Source organism: Trachinotus anak, unplaced genomic scaffold (assembly GCF_046630095.1).
Source record: "Trachinotus anak isolate AG129_WGS33_773 ecotype Australia unplaced genomic scaffold, CSIRO_AGI_Tana_v1 ptg000001l, whole genome shotgun sequence".
NCBI classification, from domain to species: Eukaryota; Metazoa; Chordata; class Actinopteri; order Carangiformes; family Carangidae; genus Trachinotus; species Trachinotus anak.
The window spans coordinates 21,417,380-21,433,699 of NW_027273852.1; the positions used below are offsets into that span (position 1 = coordinate 21,417,380).

Here is a 16,320-nt window from a genome sequence, read left to right on the forward strand (position 1 = left end):
GTCAGCATGAAGCCCCTCTCCTGTATGAGACAGCAGAGCACTGAGCTCACTGCTGACTGGGTGCCACACACACACACACACACACACACACACACACACACACACACACACACACACACACACACACAGTGGGCTGAACTCATTGCCCCCTTTCCTTTCTACCCGTCTCCCTCCCTCGTCCTCATTTATCTGGTCCCTCCCTCCCTCCGCTCTGCGCTCGGCTTCCCCCTCTCCTCCCTCACTGGCTGAATCCAAAGTGAATACTTGGAGCAGAATAGGTTGCGACACACAGCATAAGCCAGACTCCAGCGATGAAGGACTGCTCTGCTTTGGAAAAGGGCATCAGACAGCAACAACAAAGTGCAAATTTTTCTGTATAGGTCAGGCAAGCAACACAGTCCGTCTCCCTTGTATTGATGCCATTTGAGATTTCATAGCATTAATGATCTAAACCTGCTCTGTATTAACATTTGCATCACATTTGTAAGCTAATATTTTCTTAGGGTGAAGCTAGTTTTGGATGAACTTTGTTGTGTCCACGGACCAAACAGACAGAATAGACTGGAGAGTTGTGCCAGTGTCTCACTGATTTAGCACCACTTCAGCCCTGTGAAGTAACATTCGCCGTTTGACAGCTCAGCATTCCTTTGAGCCTTGGGCTCAGGGTGACGTAATCCATCCTCGAGAGCTCAACATGACCCCCCACCCCCACCCCCTGTCACATTCCCCAGGCCTCAGTGATGGGAACATACAAATTTGGCAGGGGAACAGAGGTGGAGGGGCAGCAAGAGGACAAACCAGAAAAGAGAGAGGCCACCAGCAGAGGTGGAGGAAGTATCAGTGCATTGAGCTGAAGTGGTTCGGGTCAGAACCAGTGCAGTGTGAACTGTCTGATACACCTGTCACTGAAGGAGCTAAAACTGAGCTCAACTGAGAAATAAGATGATCCATGTTGCCTTAACCCTGAACTGTGTCACTGAGTTCAAGCTACAGTTTCTGAAGGTACAAATATCAGCTGTTCTCCATGACAGGCAGCTGACGGTATTCACCCAGAAACACAACATGACAAGCAGTTCAACAGTAAACAAAGAGAATTTACTGCCCATTTATCAAGCTGCTGAATTTTAAACATACTGTCAGGGATGTCACAAGAACCCATACTTCTGCACCAAGTCAATGCCAAAACTCTGACAATGTGATGGGACTTGTTTTTCTACAGTGCTGGAAGTACTGAAGGTACTGCAGCTGTCGTAGGTGTTAGAGATGTGATTCTTCTGGGAGTGATGAGAGCAGTATGACAACACTACAAGAGCAGTCTGATATCAAACAAGAGAAGAAGAAGGTAGGTACAGTACACAATAACAACAACAACACATGGAGTGGCAGCAGCAAGTGCAGGTGCAGCAACATGTCCACCACAACTTTTTTTGGGGGGGGGGGTGGTGAAAGAAAGACACACACACACACCATGACTGGTGTTCTGTATTTGACACAGACAGAGGTAAAGACCGCCAGTGTGTAAATGCTGCCACAGGAGCAAACAGCTCAGACTGATCTGAGCAGCTCAGAGACAGACCTCAGATCTGTACAGAGGTCAGAGACTTTCAGCTGATAACTTTATTTTAACAACATGTTCATGACATGTTACTGTGGCAGCTGAGATCTGTTCTAACAAACAACAACCACACAGGCTAATGTAGCGACAGCTCATAACAGCCGTCACCGCTCAGTCAGTTAAAACACAACATGAATGTTTTCACACTGTGGGTCTGACACCATGTCAGTTGAAACTACTGCTGCACACTGACTATATGGAGGTGTGTTCACTTGCATGTGTGTTCGCACAATATGTGTGCAGCAGTTTATTGATGTGGTATAAAGACTGGTTGAATTTCAATGGTGTTGGTACTGATAACTGAAATTCTGGTGGTGACACCCCCACATACTGTGTTTTCTTGGTGGCTGTAAAATCACAGTCTAACTGTGCCAAGGCAGCTGACACTTCACTGTTACCATGCAGGTCAATGGGAGAAAAAACATGTGTAAGACTGAAAGACTGGTGAAGATCATCCCTGTAGAACAACAATAAAGGAGGTCTGTCAGTGATGTTCTGCTGCCTCTGGGAGAGAGAGAGATGGGGCTTGTGTAGTCCTGAACTGGCTTCTGAATCTGTATGAGTAAAAGCGCACAGTCAACAGCGCAGTCACCTGGAGACCCAGAGCCACTCTGAGTAACAGGTCCAACACTGACCCAGACAACATCACAGGACCCCGATACATACCAATGTTTAAAAGAATAAAGGAAATCCTCTCCAGCAGGGTTCAACTGAGGACACTTCAGTAAGTGCAATGGTTACCATAAGATCTGCCCTCATCCAAACATAATGTTTAAAGCCACACAAAGCATATCTCCCTGCAGCAGTTGTGCACCCAGTTCTCATGCAATGGATGTCAAAGATCCACAGTCCTTCCCACATCAACCCTACAAATATGTAAATCCTGCAGCAGTAGGAAACATATTAACACTGCATGTACAGGGACAAGTCATGAAGATAATCTAATAGAGAAAACTCTATATCATAAAAGAAAGTCTGACATCTTAGGAAATAAGCTTTCTGCCAGTGTCTCCTACAGAATCATCAATGATACAAGGGGGGTGATTCTCCCCACTAACAGTCTTTGTGCTAAGATAGGCTAAACAGATTCAGGTGCTAACTCTGCAATGAACACACACACACAGATGAAATGATGATATCAATCCTCCTCAAAGTGAGAAAGCACGTGTTTTTTTGCCAAAAATAATTTGTGTTAATAATGCGTTTCCAAATCGACAAGAAAAATCTTTATAAAACTGGATGACGCCATGCATGTATAAAAAATATTGTTTTAAAAAGCACTTACCACTGAAATGCGTTGTAATGGAAGTAAACCATGCCAAGGCCGTATAAAAAGGCAGCATTCTGGGAAAGAAAGTGTTAACAATGGTTACAAACAGCAATATACACATTCTTCAGCACATTGTAATGATTCCTGTCGACAGGTTGGTGAGAAGCTAAAAGCTAGCACTGATGGTGTCCAGTCATTCACTACACTATGTTTATAATGTAAAGGAAAGTAAAACGTCTCTGTACTTTTCAGGAGTTATTGATTTATCCATTCATTTCTAGGGTTTAAGTCCACGTGCACAGTATGAGGGCGGCTGTAGTCCCCAGTGCAGGACATGTATCAGCAGTAAGGGCGGGCAGATGGCCAACATAGGCAACAGTACTGATCCCAATATAATCACATAACAAAAAAAACACATGTACATGCATCAGAATTACATCAAGCCCTGCTCAAGACTGACACGTAGCTGAGACAACATCTCAATCAGTCCCTGCCGTCGTCTTTCAATCAACCAACCCGCGGATCTGTGGATCTATTTTATCCTGTCTGTGCGGCAGCTGGCAGCTGTGTGTGTGTGCTCTGTGTGCAGCTGTGTTTGTGTGCTCTCCGGACAGAGAGGAAACTTGCCTGGAAGTGTAAAAGGAATCCATAGTGTTTTGAAGTGTGCTAACCCATGTTTAAAAAAAACAAAAAACCTCCTCACACGCAGTAGTTTGGCTGTAAAAGAGGAAAAATCTCCGAAGCAGCGCTTTCACTGTCTGCCACCATGTCCTGACTGACACAAAACAAACCCTCGTTGTGTACTGCGCATGCGTCTGCGTCTTGCTTGTTGATGCAGTACAAAGCCTCACGAGTGAAATTAACCACAGTAATTAACAATGGTCGACCACGGTTAGAGTGATAATTAAAACTTAAATATTAATAATGAATATCATTGTAATACTAACTGTCTAGCATTTTTACCATGATATAGCATGAAACCAGTAACTGTTTCATCTGAAGCCTCATTGAACATAAATCAATGCTTTTCCATCATCAACATGTTGACATATTTGTTCTGCCCTAAAAGTAGAGGACGAGTTACACCCTCATTCAGTCGACCACACCAGGATATTTCCATAATTACTGGAGACATCTGGCCCAGACTATCGTCTGATGGGGGGCAGGACCTCACACCCTCACCTCACTGTGCAGATCTGTCATAGCGAGGAGCCCAGAGCTGTCAGGTCTGATCACGACTGAACTCTCAGCACCTCTGGTTAATGGCCATTCAAAACAGTGGAACATTAAACCAAACGGGCCTATTAATCCACCCTGACAGGAGGGGGAGGACAGGCTGGATGCCATCACATCACAGCTGATTGGACAATTTAACTCCAGGGCATGAGCAGGAACTGTGGGCAATCTGAACTGAGGCGAATACTTCTGGAAATAATACTGAAATACTGTTTCATCCACAGTATAAGATCATGTCTTCAGAAAAATACCGGTCCCATATTTTACTCTTCTTCTGTGTTTTGTCTGAAGTGTTGATATCCATAAGAAGATATAGCTGAGAGCAGTGACTGCTTTGTTGTGACATCACAAAGTTCCAGAAGTCCTGACGGCTGGTTTTAAGGCTCAGTTTCTGAATACAGGCTGTGTGCATTTCTCTGTGGACTGAGGCTTTGATACTTTCACAGTATTAATATAGAACCTAGACCTGCTTTATAATCAAAAACACATGGACATCTACCTTTATACTATATGGGACCTTTAAGCAAAAGCAATGTCATGACTCAAGCTGGCCCAGGAATCAGAGCCAAACAAGGTCAATATTTACTCAACTGGCCTGATTGACTAATATCAATATGGCAAGTGACAGATTTACAGCAGGTTTCAGCTCACTTAGGCTATCTGGCACACTGCTTTACTGTTTTGGTTCAATCTCACTGCTCTCAGTGCACTTAAACCTCACTGTAAACTACCTGCTCAGCACCAAACACAGTGGAGCATTTACCAGCTAAAGAACCAGATATTTCCCTCAGGAGCTGGTAGAGACCAAAAACAGAGCTAAAAGGTGGACACAAACACCCTCAACGAGCCATAATTCACAATATCAACTTAACAGGTAATGATATGACAACGATGTTGTCACAACTTGTTTTCACTGTCCCCAAGTGGACAACAAAAATCTGTTATTGTCGCTTTAAGGATTAAAAAAAAGTTGCTTTGCTTTTCTTTGAGCAACACTTTGTAGATTTATTACACTTAATAAAGTTTGCTACTTGTTGAATATGTGTTTGATTTTCATGCTGAGGTGTGAAGAGGGCATCTAAATGCACACCAAGAGCGCATACACAATCACACATTCGCTGCATGTCACACAAGTCTGATAACATCTTTGTGGTAATCTGCCAGATTGTCAGACAATATACATTTTGAGGCATGTCGGATTGTGCAACGAATGTCTGCTGGTGGACAACATGTAACCAAACCAGTCTAAGAAATCATGTCATTTGCTTCAAAGTTTACTAAAATTTACAGCATACCCATTACAGTTATCACCGCACCGAGGAACAGGATCATTACACAGCAAAAAAGGAAAATCTCTGCTATATTGATTCTGACAATCCCCACAGTCTGACAGTTCTACAATCAAAGACAAACTGTTACCACTAAAACTGGCCCATCCAGGCACCCGTAAAGGCTGCTCTGCATTAGCATGTCACTCTTTTACTTCCTCTGCATCACTGAACAGTGCAGTGCTTCCACATGTCGCATAGAAATCACATACAACAGGCTGACAAACAGCCAACAATCCTGTCCCCAGCCAACACTTTACAGTCGAGTCCACCTGGTCTGCATTGAAGCTGTTGTCTATATTTAATGCATACACAAAGCAACAGGACAGTGGTCTGTTTTTCCATGGCTTCAGGGTGCATCTTAACAATTTCATTGGTTGCACCAGTGAGCCTGACGTTTGGCTGGTCTGTCTATATTCTTATATCATATTATTCTTCACTGAATGCGTGTGTGTCAAATTTCTCTCTGTTCTCCTCCTCGACCAACATCACAGTCTTAAAACATACCGGTATTTCAAAATTCCGAACTATTGATTTTTGGTTTTTTTTCTTAATGAAAATGCTGTGGTGGCACTTACACCAGCCACAGACCTTAAATGCTCAGCCCAGACACAACATCAGCAGGGGAGGTATCTGCTGCACTAACCGGCTCCCCGATCATGACCCCGACTCGACATCATCGGAGTAGATGGCCTCATCTGGTTCAGAGCCTACAACATTATCAAAGGCCATATGTGCCTTGTCCAAGGTTCAAATATGATGAAATAGCTGGCATTTCATTTTGATTCAATACTGAATTCAGATTGCATAACCTAGCCTAACTAACCTGAGCTCTGATTGTAAAGCCTTAAAAGAATTGGCAGAATGCATGCTGTTTACGTGGGGTGCATTTGTAAATCATAATGAAATTATGGATGATAAAATTTAGCAATTTGATGAAAAGGCAGTGAAAACTGTTGGTGCATCTAAAGTATGTACTGGTGCAGCTAAATGAAAAAGCTGCAACAAGTCTGGAACCCTGCTTTCATTGTTTGGCTCTTTATATCAGCACAAAGGATGTGAAATTAATCAACTATAAGATTTCAGTGGTGAGTTTCACTTTCAGAGTGTCTGGGGACGTCCTCATTCATAGTGGCTCAACACTGCAGAAAAAAGTTTACAGTCAGTCCAACAAAGTCTCAGTTTTAGGGAAACGCAGCAGAAAGATTATCCTTAACATGTACTTTTTCATGGCCAAACAGTGGTGTATTCTTAATTGGTTATTTCAGTCCCTGGAGCACAATCTATTTGGGCATGTGTGTCACTTGTTGAGGATGAGGACCAGACTTAAAGCAAAAAGCCTGTTAAAAAAAAAAAAAAAAAAAGGCAAGAAGTAAAGATGGCTGCAGTACAGGCCTGACAGAGAATAATGAGGGAGGATACCACCGCTGCGTTGGTCTGTGTTCGAAGGGTCAGACAACACGAACGACAGTTTACAAGGTCAGAAAAAAGAGATGGTTCTGAAGAAACAGTACCTTGAAAACCGCAACAAAAAAATTAATGCTGGATGTGTTACAAGTGTGTAGTGTTTGACTGACCTTCCAGTAGTCCGACTGTAAACTGAAGTACCTCTGGTATGCAGATAATGCTGCAAACATGGAGAGAGGGACCAAAGAAAGAAAGGGAGAGACAGACACAGGAGGAGTGAATAATTAGTGACAATGATAACAGCTCAATATATTCAATTCAGTTTCAATGTAACATTTCCCAGCTGGAAAGTTTTCAAGACTAGCACAAAATCAAATGAGAACAGCCCTCTGTCAGCAGGTTTCAGTGGTGTTAACCAAAATAACGAGTATAGAAAATCAAAGCAACAACAGCGCACATTAAATGAGTGTTAATGAAAAATCAGCTATCAACTGAGGAGAGAGGGAGAGACAATAACAGGCAGGTAGATTCAAACACTGAGACTCTCACCTTTTTGATAGTCCTCCAGCAGAAGGTTGAAGTGGCCCAGCTGACAGAAAATGTCAGGGTCCACCTTCCCTTCTGCTTTCAGGATGAGGGCATCGTAGCAGCTAACAGCCTAAATGGGGGAACAATAACAGTATTGAGTTAGAGTGGTGCTACACAGCTGCAGGTTATAAAAGTTATAAAAGGCCAGTATAATTATAACTTGACCTTAACGCTGAGGCCAGTAGTTCAGGTTTATTGGAGGTGATGATCAGACGCTACCAACTGATGTTCTCCCAACGGAGTGTGTTTTTCAAAGCCTTTCCAAGGCTGCTTTGCATAGTACCAGCTGCAGGCCCAAATATGGACCTTGTCAGTCAGTATCTAAACAACGGCTAAACAAATGACTCTTGATAGCCCATACAACAGCGAGTATGACTGTGTGTGTGTGTGTGTGTGTGTGTGTGTGTGTGTGTGCTGGACCCACCATCCAACCTTGGAGGATTTGGTTTCTCTGAGTGTTTACCTGAGATGTGCTATATTTTTATTGGATCACACAGAAAACAGTAATTGACCTGTTGTTACTACAGCTCCAGAGAGAAGCCTGAGAGTGGAGATGTAAAACTACACTGGTTGGTTTTTGGTTCTTACACTTCAAAATAAAACACAGGAAGTATGAAATATGGGGCCTTTGAATAATAAGAATGGGTAATTTTGTGTTTAATAGAGCATCACCTTCAGTATAGGCTAATCTTGTTGAGCTTTACAGACATAAAAATAAAATGGATACCAATTATAACTTTCATAACTGATTTTGCAATGTTTTTGTCATAAGACTGGAGGCCAAAAGCAAAGGACTGGGTGAAATGAAGCTGTTCTACTGTGTCACTTCCCGTTATAAACTAATTATAGCACATTTCTGTTTTTACTTTACATTCTGGCAGAGTTCATTCCGAAGTTACCCAGACCTATTGTCTGTATGTACCATTAAGAATGTCATGTTTTTTTTGGTATTGTGATAGGTGATGCATTCAGGTATTCAGTACTACAAAAGAAGATAAACACCTTTCTCACACATGAAGCCTGTAAACATTGCCACATTCAGTTATCTGGTCACAGTAGTCGACAGCGTTCATACACAAATTGGAAACCTTGCTGGCAGGAACACGAAATATAAAATACACCTTATATTTGCTTCTGGTTTAGAAGACCTTGCAAGGGGATTACATCCCTCTCCATGCAGCATAAAGAGCATTCAAATAGCACAAAGTGAGCATACTAATAGTGGAGTTTATTTGCAGAACATTGCATCTTAGAGCCTTGCTCTTATTATTGCAAAACTCTAGACAAAGTCATCAATTGTTTTATGTTAAGTTTGCATCAAACACATACACATAAAAATCATGCATTATTACACACATTTTGGACCCGCCGGTACACTGCCAAGCTGCCCTTCTACTTATGCATATTTGTGCCACAGAGGTTAGCTAAGGCCCTGCAGAGCACCAAGCAGAGACTGTGATTCAGCAAACAATGCACTTCCACATGCATTCTCTAAATCTGACAACTACATTGGGAAAGTGTTTTTTTTTTTTTTATGTTAAGGTGTATATGCTGATCCAATATCTGTTTAAAATAATGCCTCATGCAGAGGTTCCTTCCCCCACATTTTCACATGGTGGAGTACTGAGAGAGGGTGTAAAGGGGACCTGGTATCAGAGCAGGTATGCACCACCACAGACATACAAACGGAGTTAATGTGACACAGCCTTACAGAAGAGAGCCCACTGTGAGACCTAATAGGTATAACAATATATGGTGGATAGGCCTCCCCTGCTGGCCAGGTATTAAGCAGACTATTAAGGACAACAACAACAAAACAATGGCAATAACTGAGTGCATGGTGGGGCCTAATGTGAAAGTACACCCTGACTAAACAATGTTCCCAGCTCAACCTACAACAAGAAACCCAGCAGCCACATGTTGAAGACACACACCAAGCAAGCGAGGGCAGCGTAGCGGCAGTGCCACGGACGGGTGCTATGTGTGCACCAAGCACCGAGCAATTGGTAAAGTGGTTGGCCCTGGCCCCTAGTTTAATAAATCCTCTTCACTACAAACACTGAACGCTTTCGTCGTGATATTTTTTTTCTACAAATGGTGATTAGCCTAGCATCTGCTGCTAGTTAGCTACCAAACGTTAGCTGGGTATTTTCTTCCCATCCCCGCCATCTTGGGCCAATTCAAGCAGCCATTATTTATGCAATACTAAACTACCACAGCGCATTTGTTTCTTCCTCGAAAATGTCAGCTAAGTGGTGTCGGAATAGCTCTGTGTGCGAGGGAAGAAGCTAGAAAACCGCTGGACAGTTAGCCGCTACATGCTATCAGAGCGAGCTGACGCACAACCCAAACTCTCGCTACCGTTAGTGCAGATGGGAAGGATGGTTGAGTGGGATGCCAACATTTCTCTCAACTTAATGTCTCTCCTCTCGATAAAGTGGATTTACCATCTATTGGGACTCGCTGTTGTACTTAAGCAAGTGATACATAACAGCTAGCAAGGTGCTACATTAGTTAATCTCACCGCAGAGTCGCATAGTTTACAACGGGTGCTAGACTGTACAACAAATGTAACGAGCAAAGTAACAGCAGTTGTTAACATTGATGTGTTTTCTTCACACATACATGCATGCCTGTCCCTATGGATCACGATGTTAATACCGATGTATATGCAATGACAAACAATCGCCAACAATGCTATCATGTAGCATGGTACCTATTCTCTCAACAACCGATGACACCACGGATTTTAACAGGGTGGAGATTCATATCGTCCTGCAATTTTACCCTGGCACAACGTTTAGTCTAATGCTTCAGGCCTGTTTGATATTGGTACACATTACATAATTTTACTGGGGGTCGTTTAGTCCTGTGGGTGCAAATGTTGCATGGTATTTGCAATAATCACGTCCATAACTGAAGGCTGTTTTTACAGCCAGTCGCTGGTTCAGCTTCAAAGTTGGGCAAATTGAAGCTTGTGTATGTCGCGACTAGCCATACAGCAAGAGTGGCGTTGGGAGGTCTGTACCACTTATTTCAGGCGCGATATGCACTAATCAGAGGAGATAACGGAGAGAGGCGACTGTTTTCCTACTCAGTGGCATACCTTTAACAGCAAGGCCTTCGTTCTGGCGCCATCTTCTTGAAGCCTATGAAATCCAAACAGTGAACTGCAAGTAGAGGACAGACAACACACAGGCGGTTCCGTATTACTTGGGGGCATTCATATTTGTTGTTTCAAACTGCGCGAAGACAAATAGAAATTGCAGAAAAGGAGAGGTTGAGACTGTTCACACAAGATATCGTCTAACCTGTCAATTCCGACCAAGCTCTCTTTCTCTTGCGCTGTTAGCTTCGGAAAGTCCTCTTCGATTTCAGTCGCTTTTCCCGACGCCATTTTCTCCTCGTCATTACCAGCAACGCCGAGACTCCGGGCAGCAGCAGAGGCAGCGGCGGTGAGCGACACTCCGCACGATTTCATGGAAAAGAAACGGGAAGATCAACGGGACCGAGCAACTCCGTCAAAATGCAAGAACAACGAAAGTGTTGCACACCTATCCAGGACTAAAACGGGGCGTAGCGTAATTCTTGCCAAATCCTCAAGGAAATGATCCCTTCAAATTACCTTCTACACTCCTCATTGTACATCAAAACACAGCGTGTATTCCTGTGCCAATTTATGCATGAAGTCGATGTAATGTTGGGATTTAGGAGTGAGTGTTATTTGATAATATCGCAAACTTCCCCAACCATCGGCTCAAAGTTGTTGTAATTGTGTCACAGAAGCAAACGCACGCCGCCACCGTCGGCACGCCCTCTGGCTGCCCTGACCAATCAGAGGCCGGCATCTGCGCCCACGTGACCATCTCCAGTTGATGTGTTGCGCACACGCGGACGAACACGCGCACGCACACATCAAGTGGGCTTGCAACACCCGCCCCGAGGCCTGTGATTGGTTCCTCAGGCTATATTATGATTACGTAACTGTATTTGAAGACAATCTATAGGTCCAAACAGCTGTCATATTTGTCTATGAGGGGGGGGGGGGCGGCTGTCAAGGATGTTTGTTGCAACGTTGCACAAATACAGTACTTTTTGAGATAGCTAGTTAGATAGATAGATGTGTTCAGCAATTTAACAGCTTCCCGAACTACCTACCTGATTTTAGGAATATTTTTGATAAACATTTCATTGCAATTATTACTACATTATTAAAGTTATCCTTTTTTTGACGGAAATGTATCCATAACTTTATTTAACTTGGCAGTGACCATTATTGCTTCACATGGAAAAAAACAAACAAGCAAACAGTGGTAAAAAACCTAACCAAAGTTTGTCTGCCCACAATTGTGCTGTAACTGTATTCAGTGTATTTTTGCACCATGTCAGTCTATTGCAGATCACCTAACACTTGATGAAGTAGCCAGGCTAGGAGATGCTGGCCAATTTTAGAATATTTGTGTTTTTAAATTAAATTGCATTTGTGTGTTAGTTGTGGTAACTGTACAGAATAGCTTGTTCTTCTTTATACATAGTACAAATATAGTAATGGTCATGATTGCGCTTACATTTTCTTTTCTTTACCCAGTGACACTCAAACACTGAAACATCTACTGTACCTACAAATTATATTCAAAATTTAGCAGGCTGTATATAGTACATGAACTAGTTTTCATACATGTATTGTACATAAACTACCACTGCTATATATACAAAGTAACTTATAACATTATATTCCTGCACTCTGGCACCTATACACCTTTGCACTACGTACTTATTCATTTCACCTACTTGCTTGTACATACGTTTTTTCCCCTCTCTTTATCAGGCATGTATTCTAAATATATAGCCATTGACCTGACTTGACCTTTAAGTATCTATTCTTACGGGCAAATGTATAGAACATAACTATTATTACAATATTGTTAAGGTATATTATGTTTGCTTTTACTGAACAATTGTTCTTGGAACTTTAAACACACTGAAAGCCATTCGACATTATTATGATTATTATTATTATTATTATCATTATTGTCGTTGTTGTTGTTGTTTTGTTGTTATTATTATTCACTTTTATTTATTTTTATTATGTACTCGCTTTCTTTTCTACTTTTAAACGTTAAAATTATGCAAATGACGCCGGACGTGCAGGCAGCTGAGGACACTCCAGCGTACTCCAAAATGGCGAACCGCAGAAAGGGTAAGCAGGCCTACAAACTAATTACATCTCTGTCTTTACCGGGACACGGGTATTCTCGAAACACGAATTACACACAGGACGTGTTTGTTAACTTTTATCTGTCGTGTGTGTATGCTTAAAGCTCCGTCTCTGCTCCCGCTGAAACCCCGCTTGTCTTTGGACGTAGCGTTTGTAGCTAACTTTTCAACAGTCTCTTAGCTTTACTTGTCTGATCATGCTAACTTATAGTCGGGCCTCAGAACTTTGATAAGTTCCAATTATAGTCAAAAGTGAGGTTATCGTTAGCTCCAGCTGCCACGTTGAAACCCCTCCAATGCAAACATTTGGACTGATTTAGTTTATTACTAAGGTATACCTGTACGTTCAAAATGTTGTGTTAAGTTTGTAACAGTTGTTGTATCATGGCAGATAAACCTAATATGGTCGTATTGCCTTTTAAGCAACCTCTATTTAAGGGCATCAGTCCGGTGCTATTGAATGCTGACTGGTTTTTTTTCTCTGTGTATGCAAAGACGTAGAAGAGGAGATTTACGACAAGGTCGTGGACCTGACAGAGTATGCCAAACGTCAGCGATGGTGGAACCGCCTATTCGGAAACAACTCCGGGCCAGTGGCGGAGAAATACTCCGTAGCCACACAGATAGCCATAGGGGGAGTGAGCGGATGGTAAATATTGTTTTTTGAAATGTATCGTGCTGCCTTCAGTTGTCCCTCGTTAACTCTCCCCCTTAAGTCTCTGGTGATAATTCTCAGGTACATAACATACCTTTTGAATAAGTTTAGGTGCATCACACATTGCCCCTGTGACCTTGAATTGTATTCTGATTTGCCTTCGGGTCATCTTGTCTCATGTCTCCCTTCTACAATCAGCATGTTGCCTATTCTTTAATGAAACTTACACAGGACTCCTTTTGCCATCAGTTATGAAAACAATTCCATCGTCTCTACCGTTACATTTTATAATTGTGCTTTTGGGTATCACACCAAACAATGTCTCAGACTTAAAGTGTTGGGCCATTCACTGCCGTGCAAACCTTAAAGTGGTCATTTTAAAGTCAGGTGAAGTCATTCTCCTGATCAGGTCATATCGACCTTCATGATCTGTCTCCAATTCATTTCAGGTGTGCAGGATATCTTTTCCAGAAGGTTGGAAAAGTTGCTGCTACAGCTGTAGGAGGAGGGCTGCTGCTGTTGCAGGTAGTCTTGCATCACTAGGCATAAACACAGGGTTAAGTCTTTCAACAGAATAAAAAAAACATTTTGGTGAATCTGCCTCTCACCTATGTTTCATTTGCCTGATTCTTTCTCCAGATAGCTAACAATAGTGGCTACATTCAGGTGGACTGGAAGAGGGTAGAGAAGGATGTCAACAAAGCTAAGAAGCAGTTAAAGAAGAGCACCAATCAAGCAGGCCCAGAGCTAAACACATTTGTTGAGAAGGTGGGACCTCAAAATCTTGTGTTGCTTAATTTTGATTGCACAACTCACAAGGGCAGTGAAAACTTTGCTTTCAATCTTGTAAGAATATGTTTTCTGTGTAATCATAGGCATAACTGATTCAGCTATTTAAAGCTTAAAAGTGCAGCTGACTAGAGTGTAAAATGTCTTCAAACTAATAATGAGTTATAGAATTATTTGCAATGACCTACTCAAAGATGGTGGACTTGCAGCCACACAGGGCTTATGTACCATTCTCCTTCAAGTCTTATATCTTTAATAAATCTGTACCAACCAGCATGCCATGGCGTCATGTACAGTCACTGTGAAAGCACACCTTTCTTTTCCCTGCTCTTGAAAATTAGTTGTGGAATCAGGAAAAAAAAATGCATTTGAATGTGAGTAATGGATGTGACATGGAACTCAAACTGGTTTTCTGTCTTTTTCAGTCCACAGAGTTTGTGAAGAAAAACATTGTTGTCACAAGTGGTTTCATCGGAGGGTTCCTGCTTGGCCTGGCATCTTAGGGCCTGTCAAATAAAAAGCATCTTTTTCTTTGATGTCATGATGAACTGTAGGTAAAAAGCATAAATCATTGCTGGATGGTGTTAAGTGTTTTTACAGCAAGAAATCTATTTCAGATTAGCTTGTAGCTGTGTGTCTTTACATAAGCTGCATGTGTACTACTTTAATACTGTACCTCCATGTGACAAGAAAATATGAATGTGGGACATCTTGGTTAGACCTGAATGGCCTTCGTTAACCACTTCGCTTTCCAGCCCAAATAATGACACATATGATGCAAATTAATTAAGTTTATCAGAATGTTTCAATTTTTATGTATTTATTTTTACCACACCAACATTGTACAAGAGGGAAAAATGATGCACTGTTGTGCACAGTGAAACCAAACACAGTGCAGTCAAGTGCAAGTAGATAATAAATTCACCATCACACGGCAGATGGTGCCCATAGGAATCCATCAAAGCCAGGTTGTATTTTTTTGAATTCCAGACCTCATAATCAATCATCTTCAGGGTTAAAACTTGAATTTCTTTCTGAAGCGCTGATGGATATGAGATTGTTATGCCTTTTTAGAGTTGCTCAATGTTTAATGGGTTATGTAAGCCTCCCCTGCATCTCTTTTTTTATTGTATTTTGTTTAGCCATGAACGTAAGCTTTAGATTCTGAAGGCTGTGGTTTGTCTATCATGTTTGATGAACAAATAAAAACAAAAAAGAAATCAGTTGAATTATTTCACATTTATTCTATGTCAGTAATGCTACAAGCATGTCTCTTTACTCTTGGATGCCTTTAGGGTCTTTGCATTAGGTGTGTTTTACTTTAGTGTTTCTGTGCTCATAATTAAAGAGTAAATGAAAGTAGGGTAAACTGAGGTAAGATGCCCCTTAAGAACAACATCTATTTTCTTATAAAATATTATTTTGAAAATCAATATGTGCACAAGAAGTATGCTTAAGTGAGCACATTTAAATGGGAATTAAATCATAACAGACTACAACTTTGTTATGATAAAACTAAATGAAAAATCTTGTAAAGGGGCAGCCTCCCCTATGACCCGGGGAAAGAAACCCCCAGGCACCTTCTTGCTTCATGAGACATTTTGATCAATACAAACTTACTATTATGCATAAGATGAATTTTATTTTCAAATTTTGATGTAACTCTAACACAGTTTGGTTATTGCCAATTTCATATTGATGGGCTTTAGACAAAGATTGTCAATTTTACTGACATAAAAATATCTCTGGGGGCATCTTACCCTGCATCTTACCCCGATTTGCCCTACATGTGCTTCTATAGCTGTTTAGTTGAAATACAAAAAGAAATGGAAGTGGAAGTCTGTGTGCTATTATGAGATTTTAATCAATGTTTAACTTTGCCCAAAAAGAATTATAATAAAATAAATTGCAAAATATATACAGTATCTCACAAAAGTGAGTAATTTACCTTACCTAATTACCCTCACATTTTTGTAAATATTCTATTATATCTTTCCATGGGACAACACTGAAGATATGACACTTTGATACAATGTAAAGTAGTCAGTGTACAGCTTGTATAACAGTGTAAATTTGCTGTCCTCACAAAATAACTCAGCACACAGCCATTAATATCTAAACCGCTGGCAACAAAAGTGAGTACAGCCCAAAGTGAAAATGTCCAAATTGTGCCCAGAGTCTCAATATTTTGTGTGGCCACCATTATTTTCCAGCA

The 16,320-nt window shown here is 41.5% G+C and overlaps 2 protein-coding genes across 3 annotated transcripts in view; one reads left to right on the forward strand and one right to left on the reverse strand.

Moving 5' to 3' along the window:
* kdm6a (lysine (K)-specific demethylase 6A) overlaps positions 1-11,070 on the reverse strand; it is a 42,350-nt gene extending 31,280 nt beyond the window's left edge. For both annotated transcript variants that reach the window (XM_071484232.1, XM_071484222.1), the window contains exons 1-5: positions 10,756-11,070; positions 10,551-10,614; positions 7,406-7,514; positions 7,027-7,076; positions 2,901-2,959 (exon numbers count right to left, since the gene is read on the reverse strand). In XM_071484232.1, the coding sequence (XP_071340333.1) occupies positions 2,901-2,959; positions 7,027-7,076; positions 7,406-7,514; positions 10,551-10,614; positions 10,756-10,925 (452 nt within the window). In that variant the 5' untranslated portion in view covers positions 10,926-11,070. The remainder of the gene's footprint in view (positions 1-2,900; positions 2,960-7,026; positions 7,077-7,405; positions 7,515-10,550; positions 10,615-10,755) is intronic.
* Positions 11,071-12,486: 1,416 nt separating this feature from the next.
* On the forward strand, positions 12,487-15,334 carry fundc1 (FUN14 domain containing 1). Its single transcript, XM_071484256.1, has 5 exons — positions 12,487-12,644; positions 13,157-13,310; positions 13,766-13,841; positions 13,956-14,084; positions 14,531-15,334. Exons 1-5 carry the CDS (start codon positions 12,533-12,535, stop codon positions 14,606-14,608), a joined length of 549 nt encoding a protein of 182 aa, XP_071340357.1. The 5' UTR covers positions 12,487-12,532; the 3' UTR covers positions 14,609-15,334.
* The last annotated feature ends 986 nt before the right edge of the window (positions 15,335-16,320 follow it).